This window comes from Armigeres subalbatus, chromosome 3 (assembly GCF_024139115.2).
Source record: "Armigeres subalbatus isolate Guangzhou_Male chromosome 3, GZ_Asu_2, whole genome shotgun sequence".
Taxonomy (NCBI): Eukaryota; Metazoa; Arthropoda; class Insecta; order Diptera; family Culicidae; genus Armigeres; species Armigeres subalbatus.
The window spans coordinates 375,472,384-375,492,400 of record NC_085141.1 but is presented as its reverse complement, the minus strand read 5'-3'; the positions used below and the strand labels follow the sequence as shown (position 1 = coordinate 375,492,400).

The 20,017-nt window shown below is 42.8% G+C and overlaps 2 protein-coding genes across 6 annotated transcripts in view; both read right to left on the bottom strand.

The window, feature by feature from the left end:
• Window positions 1-20,017, bottom strand: part of LOC134226558 (sodium-dependent transporter bedraggled-like) — an 822,794-nt gene that overhangs the window by 520,168 nt on the left and 282,609 nt on the right. The window lies entirely within an intron of this gene.
• On the bottom strand, window positions 5,806-7,873 carry LOC134223680 (probable cytochrome P450 9f2). The gene is made up of 2 exons (XM_062702864.1): window positions 7,607-7,873; window positions 5,806-7,539 (listed from the first exon to the last, which is right to left on the bottom strand). The coding sequence occupies exons 1-2, from the start codon at window positions 7,816-7,818 to the stop codon at window positions 6,141-6,143; spliced, it is 1,611 nt and encodes a 536-aa protein (XP_062558848.1). The 5' UTR covers window positions 7,819-7,873; the 3' UTR covers window positions 5,806-6,140.

Here is a 20,017-nt window from a genome sequence, read left to right as displayed (position 1 = left end):
TGTCCGTTGGAATTCAATTGCGGTTGATAATTATCCATTTGTGCGTGAGAAAATCAACGATCTGACTCATTGCTTCATCGAAAAGAAAAATGTCAACTTTAACTCGCTGAATGATGAATTTCGTGATAAACCGTGTGTGCAATCAATTATCATGCGAAATTTATGATGCGGCTTCCCCGACCGTCATTAACAAAACTTGTATGTAGATCAACTGAGGCGAATCAGGTCAATTGGGTCAATTGAATTAGACGAAAGATCCATCGCCGTATCTTCTTATCTTATTCAACAACATTAATTCAGCACAGGAGACGACACATTGGACTTCTTCGCGAACTTAATAATACCTACCTACACAACATTAACAATAGTGGGTAGTAGGCGCTGGAATTTTGGTCCGAATGCGGCCTACTGACCTATCGCAATCGCACTCCGGCCAGAGACCACCCGTGACTTCATTGCGGAGAATAAAATGCAGGGTGTGAAATGTTTAATTAACCGGAATAGTCGCAACACCCGGCGCCATATATTTTCATCAAATAAGGCAAATTTGCCTTCTCGCAAGTTGCCAATTCAATCCATCTAGCCGGGGCACCTACATGTACATGTGGACAATGCATATTGGGGGGTTACAACGACGACTGCGCGGTCGGTTGTGGCATTTAGGGCCGTCTGGTGTTGAGAAAGCCATTGTTGTCCCAGCCTGTGGTTAAATGGGCGGAAAAGCGATCGTTCATCGTGAAACCATCGCGTGCGGTACAAAATGGTAGAATAAGACCTTTTAGAAGGTGCCGCCCGCCCGCCGGTCTGGTTGCTACATAATCTGACCGTCAAACCACCAACGAGCGATCAAGCGGAATGTGTGGAAATTGGTTTGAATTAACGATTCAAATTGGCACGTTAGGAAATATTGTATTGTATTATATTGTTACAGGTAGTGTGGTCATTTATCTGGACAGTTATCTGCTGGATTCTAAATGGAAATCTTCATTTGGTTCTAAGAAAAATTTATTTGAAATGAAATATCAATATCAATCAAATGAAATATAAAGCGTTGGTAGCACAACCTAGTAAAGAAATTCAGAACTATTATGGTCAAATTCTAACGATCAACTGGCACAACCTCACGCAATCCTACTAACGGATGGCAACTAAAAAATTGGAACCCCACTGAAGGAAGTAGTGACCCCCCAAATCATTTTTCGAACTAAATCTGTCACATTTTGTGTATATGCATAAATCGAGTCTTAGACATGGTAATTTGGAGAACTTAGAACACCTGCATAAAAATAATTTGGGCTGCATATAATACGCAGGGACTAGTATGGACATGCTGGGTTGATTTCGATTGGAAACCAGGCCTAGTTGACCTTTTAAACCTATTGATTTGTACTCCAGAACAATTTGGAGAACCTAGAACATCTGCATCAAACTAATATAAAACGCAGAGGCTTTAGGGGCTTGCAAGCACATTGTTTATTTCCGTCATGAAGTTCTTCTGAATCGGTAGTTTTTACTCAAATTGAATTTGGTAAATCGAAATTTTCTACATTCTAAATGACAGCATCTGTACTCCAGCTGATCTAAAAAAAAACGAGGATTTATTGAAACATAACAAATTAGAAACTAGAAGAGGTGGGAAAGACAATTGCTAAAAAAATGTGAAAATTACTTAAAAGACGCCCGGGAGCCTGCTGCTTGAAACCATGATTCCAATGATTTCTATATCGCAGTATTTCACATTTTAACCAAGAACCAGGGATTGAATTCAAAAGCATACCGCGAGAAACTTTTATCGCAAGCTGTCATGATAAAGAACTGATTCGGGAGGCTTACCTCATGATAAATTTCTTTTAAAAAGATCCAAACGTGGGGATCACTTGTTCTGGTGATGCATTTCAACTTGTTTTACACAGCTATGTGGTCTCCAACACAAACTGAGCGAGAACAAAGCAAGAATAATCATTTCTCCGTGGGGCTGCCTATCCGATTCTGTTTTTTACGTAGGACTTACGTCTTTCTTTACTATACTGGGTGTCATTTAGATTTTTTGAAATTGAGAGCGTTACGCTAAAAGGGAAGATTTCGAACGTTACTAGCGCCTTTATCTTTCCATGGATTTTGAAGTTTTATATAACAATCGAGTCGGACATCCTCCAGCAATTTGTCAATTTCATTGAAACTTAAGATTATTAACGATAAGCTAATGAAATTTTCAATTGTTTTCTCTTGTCAAAGTCAAAAATTTCATATATAACCAATCCTGTGCATTCCTAACACGGACATCAGAGAGGAGTATGACACCTGCCTATGGGTTCACTGCAATATTTTCTTTGTGTATAAAAGAAGCTGTGTCTGCCCTGCATGAGTCATTCCAGTTAGTGACAGCAGCGTTCACTGACGTGCTTTATGCTCGCGCTTTTTTTTCTCGTTCTGTGTTTACGTACAAATCATGCAGTCACCAGCAGGAACATATGCATGAAAGAAAAAGGCGTTTTTTGTAATTCCTTGCTTGATTATGGTCGGATGCAGTGATTTTGGTTGCGATTGCCATGAAAGTTTCTCCGGAAGCTCCTCCGCACGTTCCTTCGGGAATTTCTCCGAACATTCCTCCGGAAGTTCCTCCGGAAATTCCTCCGGAAGTTCCTCCGGGAATTCCTTAGGAAGTTCCTTCCTCCGGAAGTTCCTCCGGGAATTCCTCCGGAAGTTCCTCCGGGAATTCCTCCGGAAGTTCCTCCGGGAATTCCTCCGGAAGTTCCTCCGGGAATTCCTCCGGTAGTTCCTCCGGGAATTCCTCCGGAAGTTCCTTCGGGAATTCCTCCGGAAGTTCCTCCGGGAATTCCTCCGGAAGTTCCTCCGGGAATTCCTCCGGAAGTTCCTCCGGGAATTCCTCCGGAAGTTCCTCCGAAATTCCTCCGGAAGTTCCTTCGGGAATTCCTCCGGAAGTTCCTCCGAATTCCTCCGGGAGTTCCCCCGGGAATTCCTCCGGAAGTTCCTCCGGGAATTCCTCCGGAAGTTCCTCCGGGAATTCCTCCGGAGTTCCTCCGGGAATTCCTCCGGAAGTTCCTCCAGGAATTCCTCCGGAAGTTCCTCCAGGAATTCCTCCGAAGTTCCTCCGGGAATTCCTCCGGAAGTTCCTCCGGGAATTCCTCCGGAAGTTCCTCCGAATTCCTCCGGAAGTTCCTCCGAATTCCTCCGGAAGTTCCTCCGGGAATTCCTCCGGAAGTTCCTCCGAATTCCTCCGGAAGTTCCTCCGGAATTCCTCCGGAAGTTCCTCCGGGAATTCCTCCGGAAGTTCCTCCGAATTCCTCCGGAAGTTCCTCCGAAGTTCCTCCGGAATTCCTCCGGAAGTTCCTCCGGAATTCCTCCGAAGTTCCTCCGGGAATTCCTCCGGAAGTTCCTCCGGAATTCCTCCGGAAGTTCCTCCGGGAATTCCTCCGGAAGTTCCTCCGGAATTCCTCCGGAAGTTCCTCCGGGAATTCCTCCGGAAGTTCCTCCGGGAATTCCTCCGGAAGTTCCTCCGGGAATTCCTCCGGAAGTTCCTCCGGGAATTCCTCCGGAAGTTCCTCCGGGAATTCCTCCGGAAGTTCCTTCGGGAATTCCTCCGGAAGTTCCTCCGGAAGTTCCTCCGGAAGTTCCTCCGGAAGTTCCTCCGGGAATTCCTCTGGAAGTTCCTCCGGGAATTCCTCCGGAAGTTCCTTCGGGAATTCCTCTGGAAGTTCCTTCGGGAATTCCTCCGGAAGTTCCTCCGGGAAATCCTCCGGAAGTTCTTCCCGGAACTCCTCCGAAAGTTCCTCCGGGAATTCGTCCGGAAGTTCCTCCTGAAGTTCCTCCGGGAATTCCTCCGTCCGAGAGTTCCTCCGGGAATTCCTCCGGAAGATCCACCGGGAATTCCTCCGGAAGTTCCTCCGGGAATTCCTCCGAAAGTTCTTTCGGGAATTCCTCCGGAAGTTCCTCCGGGAATTCCTCCGAAAGTTCTTTCGGGAATTCCTCCGGGAATTCCTCCGGAAGTTCCTCAGGGAATTCCTCCGGAAGTTCCTCAGGGAATTCCTTCGGAAGTTTCTCCGGGAATTCCTCCAGAAGTTTCTCCGGGAATTCCTCCAGAAGTTCCTTCGGGAATTCCTCCGAAAGTTCCTTCGGGAATTCCTCCGGAAGTTCCTCCGGGAATTCCTCCGGAAGTTCCTCCGGAAGTTCCTCCGGGAATTCCTCCAGAAGTTCTTCCGGGAATTCCTCCGGAAGTTCCTTCGGGAATTCCTCCGGAAGTTCCTCCGGAGGTTCCTCCGAGAATTCCTCCGGAAGTTCCTCCGGAAATTCCTCCGGAAGTTCCTCCGGTAGTTCCTCCAAAAGTTCCTCCGGAAGTTCCTCCGGGAATTCCTCCAGGCATTCTTTCCAGTTCTTTCGGGAAATCCTCCAGGCATTCTTTCCCAGTTCTTTCGGGAATTCCTCCGAAGTTTCTGTGGAAGTTACTCCAGGAATTAGTTTGGAAGTTCCTCCAAGAGTTATTTTGTTCTTCCTCCTAACAAATTCCATCCTAATGTCTCCAGCAATTTCTCAGAAAGTTTCTTCAACAATTGCTTCGGAAGTTCCTCTAAGAATCCCTCTAAAAGTTCCTCCAGAAAATTTGCCGTAAGTTCCTTCATGATTTTCTTTAGATCTTCTGGAAGAAATTTCTTCAAGGGAGTTTTTCCAGGAATTCTTCCGAAGATTTATCAGAAATTAGTTTGGATGTTCCTCCATGAATTCTTCGGGAAGCTTTACTGGAAAGTTCCTCCAAGAATTCTTCCTAAAATTCCTATTAAAGTTCCATCAGAGTTCGTCACGAAATTTCTTCAAGAATTTCTTCGGAAATTCCTCAGGAAGTTCATCCGGGAGCCCCTCAGATAATTCAGATAATTTCGAACAGTACTGGGAACAGTCAAAAACAATTTGATGTCTGTCAAAACTCAAAAGTAGTCTTGTGTGGCCAGCGTTAAAGGCTGGTTTACAGTTCGGAAAACGGAAACGGATTTGGTCCCCCATGCTATTTTAAGGTTTGGGTGAGCCTTTAAAGGAGCGGGATTTAAGGACAAGCATCACGGAATCCAAATTTAAAAGTACTCGTGTTTTCAAGGGCTCACCACTCAATACGCAAGCAACGCGCAACTGTCATTTTCATTATTCCATGCATGCTGCGACGCAGCAAAGCTACTAAATTTGGGTTTAAAAGTACAAAATTTGGAATCTGTGATGTTTGTCCTAAGGGATTTGGGCACGAAAAACGAAATTCCCGTCCATTTGACAATACATGGGGGACCACATCCCGTGACACGTTTTCCGAACTGTCAAACAGCCTTTATTTGGGAATTATTAAACTGTCACTTTTAATTTGTGTTTAATTCGGGAAAAGAGACGCAGCTTACAGAAAATATGTTTATGTCTGCTGAGCATACGTGTACAGTGAACATTCGCTGATTAGGTTTTTCTATTGGGAGTTCGCTCATTGGAGCGATACTTACTTACTTGATGGGCTACAGCTCTTCGATGAACTTACGGCGAACGGAGTATCCTTCTCCACTGGACTCGATCCTGGACCAATCTCTGCCAGTCGCCCTGAACATTGAGCGCCCTCAGGTCTGTTGTCTTATTCATTTCATCTAGCAAGAGCTAGTTCGTTATGTCGCTAGGGATGCTTATTATTTATGTAAAAAAATGCAACGTATAGGAAATGTCAATGATTTTTTTCATACATTCCATTGCTACCCTACTGAATAATAGAAGCGACACGACGGTTTAGGATCTTCAGATAGAATCAGTAACACGGCAACAATATTCCTTTTACACGCAGTTTATTTCGCTTTGTTAGCACAACCTCATGCGACTAGTTCACACTTTCTAAAGTCATTTAAATTTGATAATTGAGACTAGCTATTTAAAGTTCAAAATTTTAATAAATTGGACAAATAATAACATTATGGATAGTTAGGAAATATATATTTTGCCTACATACATACATACATACATAAAACCTCAATACATAAAACTTTTATTTTCAGTCAGCACACCATGCATCGATATTTTTTTTATTTTTGTTTTTTTTTTCTTTGAATGCATTGTCAAATCTTAGGGAAAAACTTAGAAATATTCCATGTTCATACGTTTGTTCACTATACTTCAGTTCTTGGTTTAAACTCGATGTGCATCCCATTCAACGGAACCACGTCAAACCCTTTCATCACCGTGGGCGGAACTTCTGTTTTACTACACCGCTCAAAGGAGAAGCTTCCCAACATGTAATACAGTATGGTTTTGACTTCCGCCAAGGCGAACCTGGACCCGATGCAATTCCTCGGACCAATGCCGAACGGTATATAAGCTCCCGCATTAATACTTCCTTTCCGCTCGTCACTGAATCGCTCGGGATCGAACATGTCCGGCTTAGGGAAGTACTCCGGATCGTGGTGCAGTCCATGAATTGGGAACCAAAGGGCCGCCCCCTTCTCGATCGTGTACTTTTTGCCGTTTCCTTCGTCCATCACGTAGTCCTTGGTGCACTCACGATCGACCGATGGAGCCGGAGGCCACATACGCAGCACTTCCGATATCACCATGTCCATGTATTTCATTTTCTGCATCGCATCGTACGTCAGAGGTTTACCACCCAAGGAAGAGCGAGTTTCTTGGATTTCGGCGTGTAGTTTTTTCTGAATATCTTGGTTCATTGCTAGCTCATAAGCGCTATACAAAAGCGTTGTCGATACAGTGTCGAAACCAGCTAAAAAGAAGATCAAGCACTGTGCGACCATCTCCACGTCTGTCATCACTGTGGTGTCCGTAGATTTAACCACTTCGGACTCTTGCACCGTGGCGAATCCTTCCGTCAGTTGGTCATTTTCCTTCTGATGCTTAAGGGTGCCTTTTTTAGCCTGAATCATCAGATTTATCATATCCGGTCGGACGATACTTCGCTGCTCCCGTTCTTTGATCGCGTTCAGGATCAACTTTTTAAAGTAAGTATTCTGTTGCTCGTCTATAACATCCCATCCGAAATAGGCCATCAACGCCGGTACCACTCGATGTCCAATGAACCTCAGTATCACGGTAGACCTACTGAAATCCAACATCTTTTTCCCATTCACGAAGAACTCGTTGCTCCGATCTCGCGACGATTCGACTTGTAGCCCAAAAGCACAGGTCGCAATCACATCATTCGCAAACCTCGAGAACACATCCTTCATCTCGTACACATGAGCCCCTTTCTTTCCAGCTTCCTCTTCGTAATACTTCACCGCTCGTTGAGTGCACTCCACAATCAGTTCAAACATGTATCGCATCTTGCTCCCGGTAAATGCCGGGCTTAGCGTCGCTCGCATAGTTTTCCATCGCTGACCGGTCAGTGAAAACAGAGATTTGCCACTGATCAGGTTCGGATGATCATAATTCGAATTCCCGAATACCGGAAGATGATCGATGAAGTGATCAAAGTCCTTGACGGCCACCTGTTTGATTATCTCCGGATCGCGAATGACGTACACCGGCGTCATAAGATCGAACATGCCGAATACTCTGAAATCGTAAATTTTTAAGTAATTTATCAGATCGAAAGTTCGTCCGACTCCAGCTTAATACTTACTTCACTCCGGCGTACTTGTCGTAGGTCTTCTTCATAAATTGGTAGAATGACTGTCGCTGCAGCATCAGGTCAGCGATGCTTCCGAGAACGGGTTTAACCGGCATCGAGGGGATCGGTTTCTCATGGAAGTAGCCATGGTTTTTCGTTATCAGATAGTACACTGCACCGAGAATGGCACCAACGATGCCCAGATAGAACACGTTGACTTCCATCCTGCCACGGATCACGATACGAACTGAGTAGATTTTTTTCCGGCAGCTGGCCACTTAAGATTCATTAAATACAATTGAATCTAACACTCGACCGTCGGTGGTGGCGTCCTCGAGTTTGTGTGTGTTCTATAAATGTCAGGTGCTTATCAGGGAAACGATAAGCGTGCCATATATGGACATAAAACCCCTGGCTGAGGCTTGTTGTGGAGATTTAAAAAAGTGTATCAACGAATATTTTTATTTCGTCATAACTTTCGAATGCATTATTTCACGATTGTAATGTAATGTTGAGAACCGATGCTTCTGCTCGAGTATGTGACTAATGGAAATATTGAATAACTAACAAAACATTCATACATGCTTGAAGCTGTATCTTGTTCAATTAAAATTTAAAAAATGAAGAACTATGATACTCATTTAGATCTTGAAGAATTAAATACAGAATGTAAGGCTGAAAACCGCGAGAAGATTAGAGTTTATTAGGCAAAGATATTAGCATTTTACTGGATTGTTGCATTGGTGAATTTATTTCTTTTCAAAGGTAAAAGAAACGACATTTGCTCAAACCCCACTTTAGAAAAATGCTAATAAAATCGCCAGGCAAACACTGATCTTTATGCGGTTTTCAGCATAACATTCTGTATTACATCATAGTTCTGCATCGTAAATTGTGCCGTCCAATTGCAAATCATTGTGTTTCGATGTTTCTGCATACATTTTCCCATATAATCTTCCAATGAGTAGCATCGCCCAAACGTTGACCGATTTGGGTGAAATTTTGTGCAGAGCATCAGTGCATCAAATAGAACCGAATAAAAGGACGGCCCATCAAAAAAAAAAAAGAAAGTTTTTTTTAGCCACCTTAGGTACAAACATGCCTAATCTTATCTAATCCAATACAAACGCATTCAGTGCAAAGAAAGCATCCAGGAAAATAATTGCTTAATATGACGCCCATCAATTTTTAATGACAATATTGCGGCCTACAGCATATCACTAGTGTGACATAAACGTCATTACCACTCTGAGGGTATCGCCAATACATTTTATGAATAAAATGTTTACATACTGTACTGTACTTTATGTACATTGAGTTTTCAAACATTATTATTGAATTTTTTTGAGATTCTCAAAGGTCTGAAGTAGCTTGAAGAAATGAAAAATGAAATTATTGGAATACATATTGGTGTAACTATTTAACATTCACAATTTGGTTGTACCTTGTGGTTTTAAAATCTGATCTCGAGGACACGCTGTGATTCCGCAGAGATAGTTCTTGTGTAGGCTCATTTTTCGTCCGATTGCCATGAAATTTTCAGGGAAGAAGCGTCATCATGTCTATTTTTTGGTACATGACTTGATTTGACCATGGTGCCAATCCGGCCGGATTTATTAAGGGGGGGTCCTGGGTCAGATGCAGTCAAAAACGGGCCATTTTTTTAAAACCATTGATAAATGAACGAAAGTGACCAGAATGCTGATGCAAACGTGGTCAATCATTATTGACCAGCATCAGAAGTTAGTTTTGATACATTTGAATCACCAGGACATGGTTCCGGATGTTCCGGGAACCTGGTTCCTAGGGGTATCCCTGGGGTGGTGGACACTTTTCAAGTGAACACAACCCAGTCTTGCGACATATCAAACTTCATGGTTTTGGAAGAGAATCCTAATAGATGAGTTTTTGGGAGGTTTTGGACACATTGGCCACATCCGGAAGTGTTCCCGGGATCCTGGTTCCCTCAAGGAAGTGGACAAATTTCGATTAGCACCGAAACCCATCTTGCGACATATCAAACTCCATGATTTTGAAAGACACGCACAACACACAATTTTTTGAGAGGTTTTGGACACATTGGCTTCGTCCGTAAGTGTTCCCGGGATCTTAGTTCCCTCAAGAAAGTGGACAAATCTCGATTAGCACCGAAACCTATCTTGCGACATATCAAACTCCATGATTTTGAAATACAAGCTCAATAGATGAGTTTTTGAGAGGTTTTGGCCACAGTGGCCACGTTCGGAAGTGTTCCTGGGAGCCTGGTTCCCTCAGGGAAGTGGAAAATTTCGATTAGCACCGAAACCCATCTTGCGACATATCAAACTCCTTGATTTTGAAAGACACGCACAACACATGATTTTTTGAGAGGTTTTGGACACATTGGCCTCGTCCGTAAGTGTTCCCGAGAGCCTGGTTCCTTCAGGGAAGTGGACAAATTTCGATTAGCGCCGAAACCCATCTTGCGACATATCAAACTCCATGATTTTGGAAGACAATTTCAGTAGATGAGTTCTTAAGAGGTTTTGGACACATTGGCCACATTCGGAAGTGTTCACGGGAATTTGAGTCCCCCAAGAAAGTGGACAAATCTTGCCTAGCACCAAAACCCATCTTGCGATACATCAAACTCCATGATTTTGAAAAACAAGCACAATACATGTGTTGATAGTTTATACATGTGTAGGTAAAAACCTCCTGATGACTTGCGGACCCTCCGTAGACTGCGTGGTTGGCGACGTGTAGCCATGGACCGAGCCGAATGGAGAAGACTCTTATATACCGCACAGGCCACTTCGGCCTTAGTCTGAATAAATAATAATAATAGGTAAAAACCTCCAGAAATTGTGCGAGTGAAAGAGTAATCGAAGCATATTAGGTCAACTCAGACTGCATTATGAGAGGGATGTGAGCCGCCACCTATACTACATGTTGTATGTGTTAGTCGTTTCAATTTTTATAGCGTCTTTGTTTACGAATGTTGAGAAGAAATATCCGATAAGAAATCAGTCTTAGTTCAGAAATCGTATAAGCTGATCTAGAAATATAATCAATAGTTTTTGAATAAAGTGTAGTATGGAGTAGTGCAAAGTAATTTTTACCTGAAATATATAAAGTGTAGTTATTGTGAAATTAAGTGACAATTTTACTTACCTGGTTATCTGGAACGGAACCTGCAAATTTTACATACCTGGATTCAAGCTAATCATCGTCGTCGTTGTCGTCTTTATCGTTGCCGTCATACCTGTTTAGGAAAGGAGAACTTGCGGCTGAATGTGCAATCAGCTGATTGGCACGGTTTAAACTGGTGGAATCTTGGTTGGAACACATACGGTAAGGTCACAACAACATGATTTTTTGAGAGATTTTGGACACGTTGATCACGTCCGAAAGTGTTCCCAGGAGCCTGGTTCCCTCAGGGAAGCGGACAAAACCCGTTTTGCGACATATCAAACTCCATGATTTTGAAATACAAGCTCAATAGATGAGTTTTTGAGAGGTTTTGGACACATTGGCCACATCCGGAAGTGTTCCCGGGAGCCTGATTCCCTCAGGGGACCGGACAAATTTCGATTGGCACTGAAACCCATTTTGGGGCATGGTCAAATCCATGATTTTGAAAAACAAGCACAATACATGAATTATTGAGAGATTTTGAACACACTGGCCACGTCCGGGAGTGTTACCGGCAGCCTGGTTCTCTCAGCGAAGCGGTCAAATTTCGATTGGCTCCAAAACCTATATTACGACATATCAAACTTCATTATTTTGCTTGACTTTCAAAATCATGGAGTTTGTTACGTCACAAGATGAGTTTCGGTACAAATCTAGATTTGTTTACTTCCTTGAGAGAACCAGGTTCCCAAGAACACTTCCGGTCGTGGCCAATGTGTCCAAAATCTCAAAAAAAAAAAATAATGTATTCAAGTTGTCTTTCAAAATCATGGAGTTTGATATGTCGCAAGATGGGTTTTGGTGCTAATCAAAATTTGTCCACTTCTCTGAGGGAACCAGGTTCCCGGAAACACTTCCGAACATGGGCAATGTGTCCAAAACCTCTCAGAAACTCATTTATTGAGCTTGTCTATCAAAGTCGTGGAGTTTGGCATACCGCAAGATGGGTTCCGGCGCTAATCGAAATTTGTTCGTTTCCCTCAGGAAACCAAGCTCCCGGGAACACTTCCGGATGTGGCCAATGTGTCCAAAATCTCTCAAAAACCCATCTATTGAGGTTGTCTTTAAAAATTATGGAGTTTGATGTGTCGCAAGATGGGTTTCGGTGCTTATCGAAATTTGTCCGCTTCCTTGAGGGAACCAGGCTCTCGGGAACGCTTACGGACGACTCAAAAAATCATGTGTTGTGCGTGTCTTTCAAAATCATGGAGTTTGATATGTCGCAAGATGGGTTTCGGTGCTAATCGAAATTTGTCCGCTTCCTTGAGGTAACCAGGCTCCCGGGAACACTTCCGAACGTGGCCACTGTGTCCAAAACCTCTCAAAAACTCATCTATTGAGCTTGTATTTCAAAATCATGGAGTTTGATATGTCGCGAGATGGGTTTCGGTGCTAATCGAGATTTGTCCACTTTCTTGAGGGAACTAAGTTCCCGGGAACACTTACGGACGAGGCCAATGTGTCCAAAACCTCTCAAAAAATCATGTGTTGTGCATTTCTTTCAAAATCATGGAGTTTGATATGTCGCAAGATGGGTTTCGGTGCTAATCGAGATTTGTCCACTTACTAAGTTCCTCGAACACTTCCGAACGTGGCCAATGGGTGCAAAACCTCTCAAAAACTCATCTGTTGTGCGTTTCTTTCAAAATCATGGAGTTTGATATGTCGCAAGATGGGTTTCGGTGCTAATCGAAATTTGTCCGCTTCTTTGAGGGAACCAGGCTCTCGGGAACACTAACGGACGAGGCCAATGTGTCCAAAATCTCTCAAAAATTCATATATTTTGCTTGTCTTTTGAAATCATGGAGTTTGACATGCCGCAAGATTTCGGTGCTAATCGAACTTTGTCCGGTCCTCTGAAGGAATCAGACGCCCAAGAACACTTCCGGACGTGGCCAATGTGCTCAAAGCCTCTCAAAAACCCATCTATTGAGGTTGTCTTTCAAAATCATGGAGTTTGATATGTCGCAAGATGGGTTTCGGTGCTAATCGAAATTTGTCCGCTTCCTTGAGGGAACCAGGCTCCCGGGAACACTTCCGAACGTGGCCACTGTGTCCAAAACCTCTCAAAAACTCATCTATTGAGCTTGTATTTCAAAATCATGGAGTTTGATATGTCGCAAGATGGGTTTCGGTGCTAATCGAGATTTGTCCACTTTCTTGAGGGAACTAAGTTCCCGGGAACACTTACGGACGAGGCCAATGTGTCCAAAACCTCTCAAAAAATCATGTGTTGTGCATTTCTTTCAAAATCATGGAGTTTGATATGTCGCAAGATGGGTTTCGGTGCTAATCGAGATTTGTCCACTTTCTAAGTTCCCGGGAACACTTCCGAACGTGGCCAATGTGTCCAAAACCTCTCAAAAACTCATCTATTGAGCTTGTCTTTCGAAATCATGGAGTTTGATATGTCGCAAGATGGGTTTCGGTGCTAATCGAAATTTGTCCGCTTCTTTGAGGGAACCAGGCTCTCGGGAACACTAACGGACGAGGCCAATGTGTCCAAAATCTCTCAAAAATTCATATATTTTGCTTGTCTTTTGAAATCATGGAGTTTGACATGCCGCAAGATTTCGGTGCTAATCGAACTTTGTCCGGTCCTCTGAAGGAATCAGACGCCCAAGAACACTTCCGGACGTGGCCAATGTGCTCAAAGCCTCTCAAAAACCCATCTATTGAGGTTGTCTTTCAAAATCATGGAGTTTGATATGTCGCAAGATGGGTTTCGGTGCTAATCGAAATTTGTCCGCTTCCTTGAGGGAACCAGGCTCTCGGGAACGCTTACGGACGACTCAAAAAATCATGTGTTGTGCGTGTCTTTCAAAATCATGGAGTTTGATATGTCGCAAGATGGGTTTCGGTGCTAATCGAAATTTGTCCGCTTCCTTGAGGTAACCAGGCTCCCGGGAACACTTCCGAACGTGGCCACTGTGTCCAAAACCTCTCAAAAACTCATCTATTGAGCTTGTATTTCAAAATCATGGAGTTTGATATGTCGCAAGATGGGTTTCGGTGCTAATCGAGATTTGTCCACTTTCTTGAGGGAACTAAGTTCCCGGGAACACTTACGGACGAGGCCAATGTGTCCAAAACCTCTCAAAAAATCATGTGTTGTGCATTTCTTTCAAAATCATGGAGTTTGATATGTCGCAAGATGGGTTTCGGTGCTAATCGAGATTTGTCCACTTTCTAAGTTCCCGGGAACACTTCCGAACGTGGCCAATGTGTCCAAAACCTCTCAAAAACTCATCTATTGAGCTTGTCTTTCGAAATCATGGAGTTTGATATGTCGCAAGATGGGTTTCGGTGCTAATCGAAATTTGTCCGCTTCTTTGAGGGAACCAGGCTCTCGGGAACACTAACGGACGAGGCCAATGTGTCCAAAATCTCTCAAAAATTCATATATTTTGCTTGTCTTTTGAAATCATGGAGTTTGACATGCCGCAAGATTTCGGTGCTAATCGAACTTTGTCCGGTCCTCTGAAGGAATCAGACGCCCAAGAACACTTCCGGACGTGGCCAATGTGCTCAAAGCCTCTCAAAATTTCATCTATTGAGCTTGTATTTCAAAATCATGGAGTTTGATGGGTCGCAAGATGGGTTTCGGTGCTAATCGAAATTTGTCCACTTCCCCGAGGGAACCAGGCTCCCGGGAACACTTCCGAACGTGACCACTGTGTCCAAAACCTCTCAAAAACTCATCTATTGAGCTTGTATTTCAAAATCATGGAGTTTGATATGTCGCAAGATGGGTTTCGGTGCTAATCGAAATTTGTCCACTTCCTTGTGGGAACCAGGCTCCCGGGAACACTTCCGAACGTGACCACTGTGTCCAAAACCTCTCAAAAACTCATCTATTGAGCTTGTATTTCAAAATCATGGAGTTTGATATGTCGCAAGATGGGTTTCGGTGCTAATCGAAATTTGTCCACTTCCTTGTGGGAACCAGGATCCCGAGAACACTTCCGGATGTGGCCAATGTGTCCAAAACCTCTAAAAAACTCATCTATTGAGCTTGTCTTTCAAAATCATGGAGTTTGATATGTTGCAAATGGGTTTCGGATGGGTTTCGGTGCTAATCGAAATTTGTCCACTTCCTTGAGGGAACCAGGATCCCGGGAACGCTTCTGGATGTGGCCAATGTGTCCAAAAACTGTCAAAAACTCATCTATTGAGCTTGTCTTTCAAAATCATGGAGTTTGATATGTCGCAAGATGGGTTTCGGTGCTAATCGAAATTTGTCCACTTCCTTGTGGGAACCAGGATCCCGGGAACACTTCTGGATGTGGCCAATGTGTCCAAAACCTGTCAAAAACTCATCTATTGAGCTTGTCTTTCAAAATCATGGAGTTTGATATGTCGCAAGATGGGTTTCGGTGCTAATCGAAATTTGTCCACTTCCTTGAGGGAACCAGGATCCCGGGAACACTTCCGGATGTGGCCAATGTGTCCAAAACCTCCCAAAAACTCATCTATTAGGATTCTCTTCCAAAACCATGAAGTTTGATATGTCGCAAGACTGGGTTGTGTTCACTTGAAAAGTGTCCACCACCTCAGGGATACCCCAGGGAACCAGGTTCCCGGAACATCCGGAACCATGTCCTGGTGATTCAAATGTATCAAAACTAACTTCTGATGCTGGTCAATAAAGATTGACCACGTTTGCATCAGCATTCTGGTCACTTTCGTTCATTTATCAATGGTTTTAAAAAAATGGCCCGTTTTTGACTGCATCTGACCCAGGACCCCCCCTTAATAAATCCGGCCGGATTGGCACCATGGTCAAATCAAGTCATGTACCAAAAAATAGACATGATGACGCTTCTTCCCTGAAAATTTCATGGCAATCGAACGAAAAATGAGCCTACACGGGTTATTTCAATTTTGATTTCTAGGTCAGACCGAAACGGGTTAAATGTATAGTGGAATGACTAACAATATGATAGGAAATTATTTAATAAATTCTAGGAACTTTTTTCAAATAGGCGTAACTGTATTTGAACCTCATAATCTTTCTATTCTCCAAATTTCGTTCAATTAACGTTTCAAGGTCAGAATCAATTAGGCCCATTTGAAAAAAGTTCCTAGAATTATATAAATCTCGCTTAACTTTTCAAAAGGACCTAAGTAACATTTTTTTCATGAATTAATTTGAATAGCACAATCAAAAGCTTTCATGTTTTTCTGTTGATTGCGCTATTCAAATTAATTCATGAAAAAAATGTTACTTAGGTCCTTTTGAAAAGTTAAGCGAGAAATCTTCTGAAGGTCACGTCAAGATTCAATAGGTATGCGCTGAGAATTCAATGAGTTGTAATTATGTTCAATGTAGACAGCATAATCTTTCTGCAAAATGTTTCAAAATATGAACAATTCTAATAATATAAGAATATGAAAATGTGAAAGAAATTTGAGAAAAAAAAACAAATATGACAATAAGAAAATAAGAAAATATGTTTTTTAAAAGAACATTTCAAAATACATTCGCATTTCTACATCTCGATATTCAAAGGACCATCCAGATAAGAAAAGATCAAAGGATGACAGCAGCATTTAAAATGGGTACTAGATTAAAAAAAAAACGGTGTTTCATAGCAGAACAGCGTCAACGGCGTTAACAGAACAAATGTCATTGCTTGTTTTTGATGTTTTTGTTATTGCCCAACTATGGTCTAATGGCCTAGAAATTTGAATATACCGTCATAGGGAGAGAAAATCTTGTACCGTCAACTGGGGGGAAGATGATCATTGAGGTGAAGATGATCATTTGATGTGTCAGTCAAGAGTGCCAATTTTTTTTTATCAAACGGTAGTCAACAATATTCTCCGTTCAAGTAATGTTACCGCTAGGTAGAAATCCGAGTTTTTCGATTATAATCATGAAAATGTATTTTGTGAAAGAAAGAGAGAGATGGTCATAAATGACGTTATTTTCGTTTCAAATATTGAGTTCGTAGACTTCTTTACGTAGTAAATTCAACATTCATACAAATAACCTAGTGTATTTTGACTACTAGGTCATAATGATTTTAGTAGAGCTGTCTTGATCAACTTCACCCCAAACCAGATTACTCAAAAAATGTGGGATAAATTGATTTATTTTAATAAATGCGAACACATTTCAGAAAATTAAAGTTGTTGATTATTGCAACGCATAGCAGTACATGTTTTGAAAATATTTGTTTCGATTTAAAAAGTAAACACACATTGTTATTGCATGTTTTGTCTTAAAAATGATCATCTTCCCCCCACGGTACCAAATATGATCAGTACACATCGAGATGAAAAGGCTATAGAGTAAAATATAGAAATACGAAAATATGAAACTGTATAAATATTTAACTACGAAAAAATATGAAAATATGACAATTAATAATATGAAAGAAAAATGCACATGAATGCCACAGATGAAAAAGTCATTCTCCATATTAGGAAAAGAGTTACCCACTTACTTTTGATTAGGTATAATTGAGTCAACCTCTTGACATTTTCGCAAGTGACTCTATTAACGGATGCTTTATGCTATAAATGGAAAGTTGATATCAGCAAATGATAAACAAGCCTTACACGGTGATATACTTGTGTGACCGGTTGGTATTAGATCGTCGGCTCTGGTTGCCGTCAGTAGTTTTAAATTTACAAACTTGTCTGTTTATTATTATTATTTAATGAGTAATTAGCTTTTTTGCCTTTCTCGTACAACAAAGTTGTACCGAAAGGCTATCATTTCAATCCGAAAACGTATTTTTTATAGAGGCCTCTGAAACCCATAGTGTTGTATACCAATCGACTCAGCTCGACGAGCTGAGAAAATGTCTGTCTGTCCGTGCGTATGTGTGTATGTGTGTGCACAAAAGATAAGAAAAACATTAGAAAACCTTTCATATAGTAATCCCTAACCGATTTTCTCGCAACAAGTTGCATTCGACAGGTAACAAAGCCTTGTTGATCACATTTGAATTTGATAACGATCGACCATTGCGTGAAGTGATTAAGAAAATGATACGTTGAACCATATTAGCGCCATATAAAGTTGGTGACTTGGCTAAATGCGAGAAAGGCAGTATCACTACTCGGTGAATTAGGTTGTTTTTTTAACTCATTCAACGAAATCAGTCTTTTGTGCCTGAATGATCGTAAAGATTCGACTAAAGTAAACTATTCTCGGCAGAATATGCAAAAACTTGTCCCAGATGAAAAAATGTAGCAATGGCGATTCGTTAACCTTAATCTATCTGTTCAATGAATTTTAATTTGCAGAATTGATCGTTCCGACTGATAGCCATTGGATCGAAATTTCCACTTCCCTTTGGGTTCCTGACTGGAATTCGTTGGAAATTCCGACGAAAAATTCGTTGGGATTCCCGACCGTTCGAATTCCTGACTACAATTCATTGAGATTCCCGATTGGAATTTCCGACTGGAATCCATTGGAATTTTTAATTAGATTCCTGATTGTAGACTGGAATCCGTTGGGACACCCGAATGGAATCCGTAAGAATTTTTCCCGGAATCCATTGGGGTTCTTAAACCGAATCCGTTGGGATTCTCGATTGTACTCCCAACTGGAATCTGTTTGGATTCCCGACTGGAACTCGTCTGGATTTCCGATTTAATTCTGTTAAGATTGCTGACTAAAATTCGTGAGGATTTCCGACTGGAATCCGTTGGAACACCCAAATAGAATTCGTTGGGATTCATGACCGACTTTTATTTGGATTTTCGACTAAATTCCTTTGGGATTCTCGACTGGAACTCATTGCGATTCAGACTGGAATCCATTAGGGTTCTCGACTCTTTATTATCCCAACTGGAATCCATTTCAGCCAAATGGCCCTTTCTGCCAAACGGCATTTTAAGGCAAATGACCTTTACGGCCAAACGACTTTTTCGACCAAATGACATTTTCGGCCAAATGAGTTTCAGTCTAATGCAGCGGTTCTCAACCCTTTTTTTTAGAGGTACCTCTTCCGACCCTCTTGAAAGGAGGCTTCCGTGCCTTTTGAAAGCAGGCTTCCAAGCCTCTTGAAAGGAGGCTTCCGAACCTCTTGAAGGAAAGCTTCCGAGTCTCTTGAAAGGAGGCTTCCGAGCCTCCTGAAAGGAGGCTTCCAAGCTTCTTGAAAGGAGGCTTCCGAGCCTCTTGAAAGGAGGCTTCCGAGCCTCTTGAAAGGAGGCTTCCGAGCCTCTTGAAAGGAGGCTTCCGTGCCTTTTGAAAGCAGGCTTCCAAGCCTCTTGAAAGGAGGCTTCCGAACCTCTTGAAGGAAAGCTTCCGAGTCTCTTGAAAGGAGGCTTCCGAGCCTCCTGAAAGGAGGCTTCCAAGCTTCTTGAAAGGAGGCTTCCGAGCCTCTTGAAAAGGAGGCTTCCGAGCCTCTTGAAAGGAGGCTTCCGAGCCTCTTGAAAGGAGGCTTCCGAGCCTCTTGAAAGGAGGCTTCCGAGCCTCTTGAAAGGAGGCTTCCGAGCCTCTTGAGAGGAGGCTTCTGAGCCTCTTGGGAGGAGGCTTCTGCGCCTCTTGAAAGAGGCTTCTGAGCCTCTTGAGAGGGGCCTGAGCCTCTTGAAAGGAGGCTGAGCCTCTTGAAAGGAGGCTTGGAGCCTCTTGAAAGGAGGCTTGAGCCTCTTGAAAGGAGGCTGAGCCTCTTGAAAGGAGGCTCTGAGCCTCTTGAAAGGAGGCTCTGAGCCTCTTGAAAGAAGGCTTCTGAGCATCTTGAAAGGAGGCTGAGCCTCTTGAAAGGAGGCCTGAGCCTCTTGAAAGGAGGCTTCTGAGCCTCTTGAAAGGAGGCTTCCTGAGCTCTTGAAAGGAGGCTCTGAGCCTCTTGAAAGGAGGCTTCCTGAGCCTCTTGGAAAGGAGGCTCTGAGCATCTTGAAAGGAGGCTTCCTGAGCCTCTTGAAAGGAGGCTTCCTGAGCCTCTTGAAAGGAGGCTCTGAGCCTCTTGAAAGGAGGCTTGAGCCTTCTTGAAAGGAGGCTTCTGAGCTTCTTGAAAGGAGGCTTCTGAGCCTCTTGAAAGGAGGTTTCCGAGTCTTTTGAAAGGACGCTTCTGAACCTCTTGAAAGGAGGCTTCCGAGTCTCTTGAAGAGAGGCTTCTGAGCCACTTCAAAGGAGGCTTCTGAGCTCTCTTGAAAGGAGGCTTGAGCCTCTTGAAAGGAGGCTTCCGAGCTCTTGAAAGGAGGCCTGAGCCTCTTGAAAGGAGGCTTCCTGAGCCTCTTGAAAGGAGGCCTGAGCCTCTTGAAAGGAGGCTTCCTGAGCCTCTTGAA

Coding starts and splice junctions, on each gene's coding strand:
- LOC134223680 (XM_062702864.1), bottom strand. CDS start 7,818: ATGGAAGTCAACGTGTTCTATCTGGGCATCGTTGGTGCCATTCTCGGT. Junction 7,540..7,606: donor GACAAGTACGCCGGAGTGAA/GTAAGTATTAAG, acceptor TTACGATTTCAG/AGTATTCGGCATGTTCGATC.